The sequence below is a fragment of the Selaginella moellendorffii genome, unplaced genomic scaffold, assembly GCF_000143415.4.
Source record: "Selaginella moellendorffii unplaced genomic scaffold, v1.0 SELMOscaffold_1, whole genome shotgun sequence".
Classification (NCBI taxonomy): domain Eukaryota; kingdom Viridiplantae; phylum Streptophyta; class Lycopodiopsida; order Selaginellales; family Selaginellaceae; genus Selaginella; species Selaginella moellendorffii.
In genome coordinates this window covers 1,015,617-1,018,558 of record NW_003314262.1, presented here as the reverse complement: position 1 = coordinate 1,018,558, position 2,942 = coordinate 1,015,617, and the positions used below count along the sequence as shown (strand labels likewise).

The 2,942-nt window shown below is 41.4% G+C and overlaps 1 protein-coding gene across 1 annotated transcript; it reads left to right on the top strand.

Moving 5' to 3' along the window:
* The first annotated feature begins 411 nt into the window (after positions 1-411).
* LOC9629674 (ADP-ribosylation factor GTPase-activating protein AGD12) lies at positions 412-2,512 on the top strand. The gene is made up of 6 exons (XM_024678208.1): positions 412-591; positions 760-894; positions 946-1,041; positions 1,097-1,363; positions 1,693-1,794; positions 2,345-2,512. The coding sequence occupies exons 1-6, from the start codon at positions 412-414 to the stop codon at positions 2,510-2,512; spliced, it is 948 nt and encodes a 315-aa protein (XP_024533976.1).
* Positions 2,513-2,942: the final 430 nt, after the last annotated feature.

Below are 2,942 nucleotides of genomic sequence, written 5' to 3'. Positions count from 1 at the left end.
TAGAGAAATTTGATACAGTATGGTGATGTTGTCCTGACATAGTTTTTCATATATAAAGGTTTCTAAAAAACTTTAAGCGGACTTTTTGAAGTAGGTTTTCTAATTGAAGATATAGACGGCCGCATCCTTGATACCCTAGCAAATGGAGAGAAGAATGAGTAAATTTCAGAAGTTTATCTTGCAACCAGACAACCAGTTCTGTGCAGATTGCGGCTTGCAGGGTCCCCAATGGGTGTAAGTCGTTTTCCTTTCCGTCTTGTTGCACCTTCTATTGGTTCTCCAGCTCTACAAACACTGGAGTTATAATCTGTGACAAATGCTATGCTATTCATCGAAGCATGGGAGCTTCTGTATCAAAGGTAAATGTATATAACTCTCTCTTCCCAATTTGATGTCCTTCTTCAACAGCTTATGTCATTAAATTCCAACGACTGGACAGACGAAGAGGTTGAGCTTATGCTGTTTATTGGTGGCAATGCAGCTGCAAATGCTGCATACGAGGCCTTTGTTCCTAAAACTTGCAAAAGACCCATGCCGGATTCATCAAATCAAGAGCGAGCAAAATTCATAAGGTTCAGGAGATGCGAAACCGTTTTCTATATTTATTTTTTTAAAAATCAATGTTTTCTCAGAAACAAGTATGAAAGACAAGAATTTGTAAAGCCATCTATGCGTTTGGCTTCCTCTTCTCAGGAATCGACATTATTTTCAAAGCAAGAAAATTCTTCTGCTCTGGTTTGTTCAACGCTTCAATTCTAGAGGCAAAAATTTAAACTGCAAGGGCTGCAGGGATTTGTTGGATTGATTCGAGTGCGTGTAATAAAAGGCATAAACCTTACAGTGAGGGACTTCATGACCAGTGACCCTTATGTTGTTCTCACCCTAGGAAACCAGGTATGTGTTTTGTTACATTGAGATCATGGTTTTTTTACAGCAAGTTCACAGAAGGCACAAACATGCGTGGTAAGATCGTCATTAAATCCTATCTGGGACGAAAAGCACCTTTTATCAGTTCCTCATGCAACCTTCCCTTTGAAACTTGTAAGCAAAAAAAGCACCATTCTTGGTCGGAAGTAAAACTATTGATTTTCTTCAGCAGGTGTTTGATAGAGATACGTTCTCAGAAGATGATACGATGGGTGATGTCTCTGTCGACCTTCAGCCACTTTATGCTGCTGTGAAAGTGCAAGAAGCAATGGGTGACGAACTTGGTAATGTGCAGGTTGGAAAATGGGTGGCTACAAGGGACAATGATCTGTCGTGTGATAGCATGATATTTCTTCAGAATGGTCGTTTGCTGCAAGATCTTAAGCTCAAGTTGAAAAACGTGGAATGTGGGGAGTTAGAGATACAGATTGAGTGGGTGCCTCCAATAGATTAGGCTTGTAGAGAACATCTTTGAAGAATGGACGACCAGTCACCAAATAATGTTTAAGAAATTCAAACTTTGGGATTTTCCATTTTTCCTTTGTCACCAGCAAACATAATCAAAGAATCATTAATACTCGCTAACGCCTTTCATGAAGACGCTGGCAACACGTTGAAAACAAAATCCAAAAGAACATACAGGTCTAGAGGGTCTTGGAGGTATCCACAGCAGCAGAGGCTCTAATTGAGGCGATGAGATGAGGCAGATGCCTGATTCGTAAAGCAGTTCGTATACAACGGCTCACATTGATACATGATATGCAGATAATGTTACCACTGCGGCGTTTTCTATGTCAGCGATCTTACCGTGCTCATCACACTTCAGATGATCCAGGAACAGAAATTCCTGGATCGGCATCAGACAAAGTCACTTTCTATAAATCCTTGTGAAACATGTTCACTATGCCCTTGAAGGCCTCCTCTCTGTTATTAACATCATTGTTGCTTGCTAGCTCTGTCAAGAGTGGTAAAAAGCCCAGTTCTGTTACGTTGATGTTGTCGTGTGTTAGTAACCAGAAAAAAGTACAACTTCTAAAAACAGAAAGGACTTTAAAGTATTTCATCAGCGGTACCAGGTTTTTCTAATACTGCATTTAGTAGGGCCTCAAATGCGAGATCCCTACGAGCCCCAGGGTTAGGAAGACACCATCCAAGACTCTGGAAATAACGAGAGCGAATGCTTTATAACTTTTTACACCTTAGAATCGAGTTGGTAAATTGTCTAGCTTTTTTTTTTTTTTTTTTGTCATCTTGAGTTCTCTTCTCTTTTTTCACGCCTTTCACTCAGGCAAAGAAGTCGGTGCTGGCCATTGTCCACTGTGCCTGGTTTCTATAGTTGTTTTTTCTTAATTTAGGAGGACTGTTCCTTTGTGTCACTATTGCAGTTTGTCTTAGCACTGACTGTGATTTATTGCAGATGCATCGTGAGGATGTTCCTGTGATTTTGGCTGCCTCATGGGTGTGCGATCCTGAGTCATGTGTTCTCCTGTTTTATGTTTACTTGTTTACATCATGCATCAACTTCATCATGGGGCCTCCTGTTTTTGTTCCTGGAGCAGGCGGGATTTTGGGAGGAGGATGGTGATCGCTGCGCAGTCGGCTGTAATCGAAAGTCACATCGTTTTGGGATTGGACCAGCCTCTGAGCAAGAGTTCAAGCAGGCTTGCAAAGACCTTGGGCTCTAGGTGTGTGGGATCTTTGTCAGTTGTGTTTGCTGGTGTTCTGATCTCGTTCTTCCGTTCTGTTCTTTTCGGAGCGAGCAGTTTCTATGAGACCTACACCATCTAGACAATCCAGATTCAGACCTAATTTCTCGTTTTTCCATGCATTTTTGGCTAGCCATAAAGTGAAAAACGCCCATTTGCCCTCCCATTGTCCACGTGTCACCTACATCATCTTCTTCCTCACAAACCCTAGCAATTCCAGCTGCAAGGTGCGAGAGAGTTCAAAAGAAAGAGGTATTTGGACGTCAATTCTCATCTAAGGGACCACCTAAAACATTTTAACACTTTCTT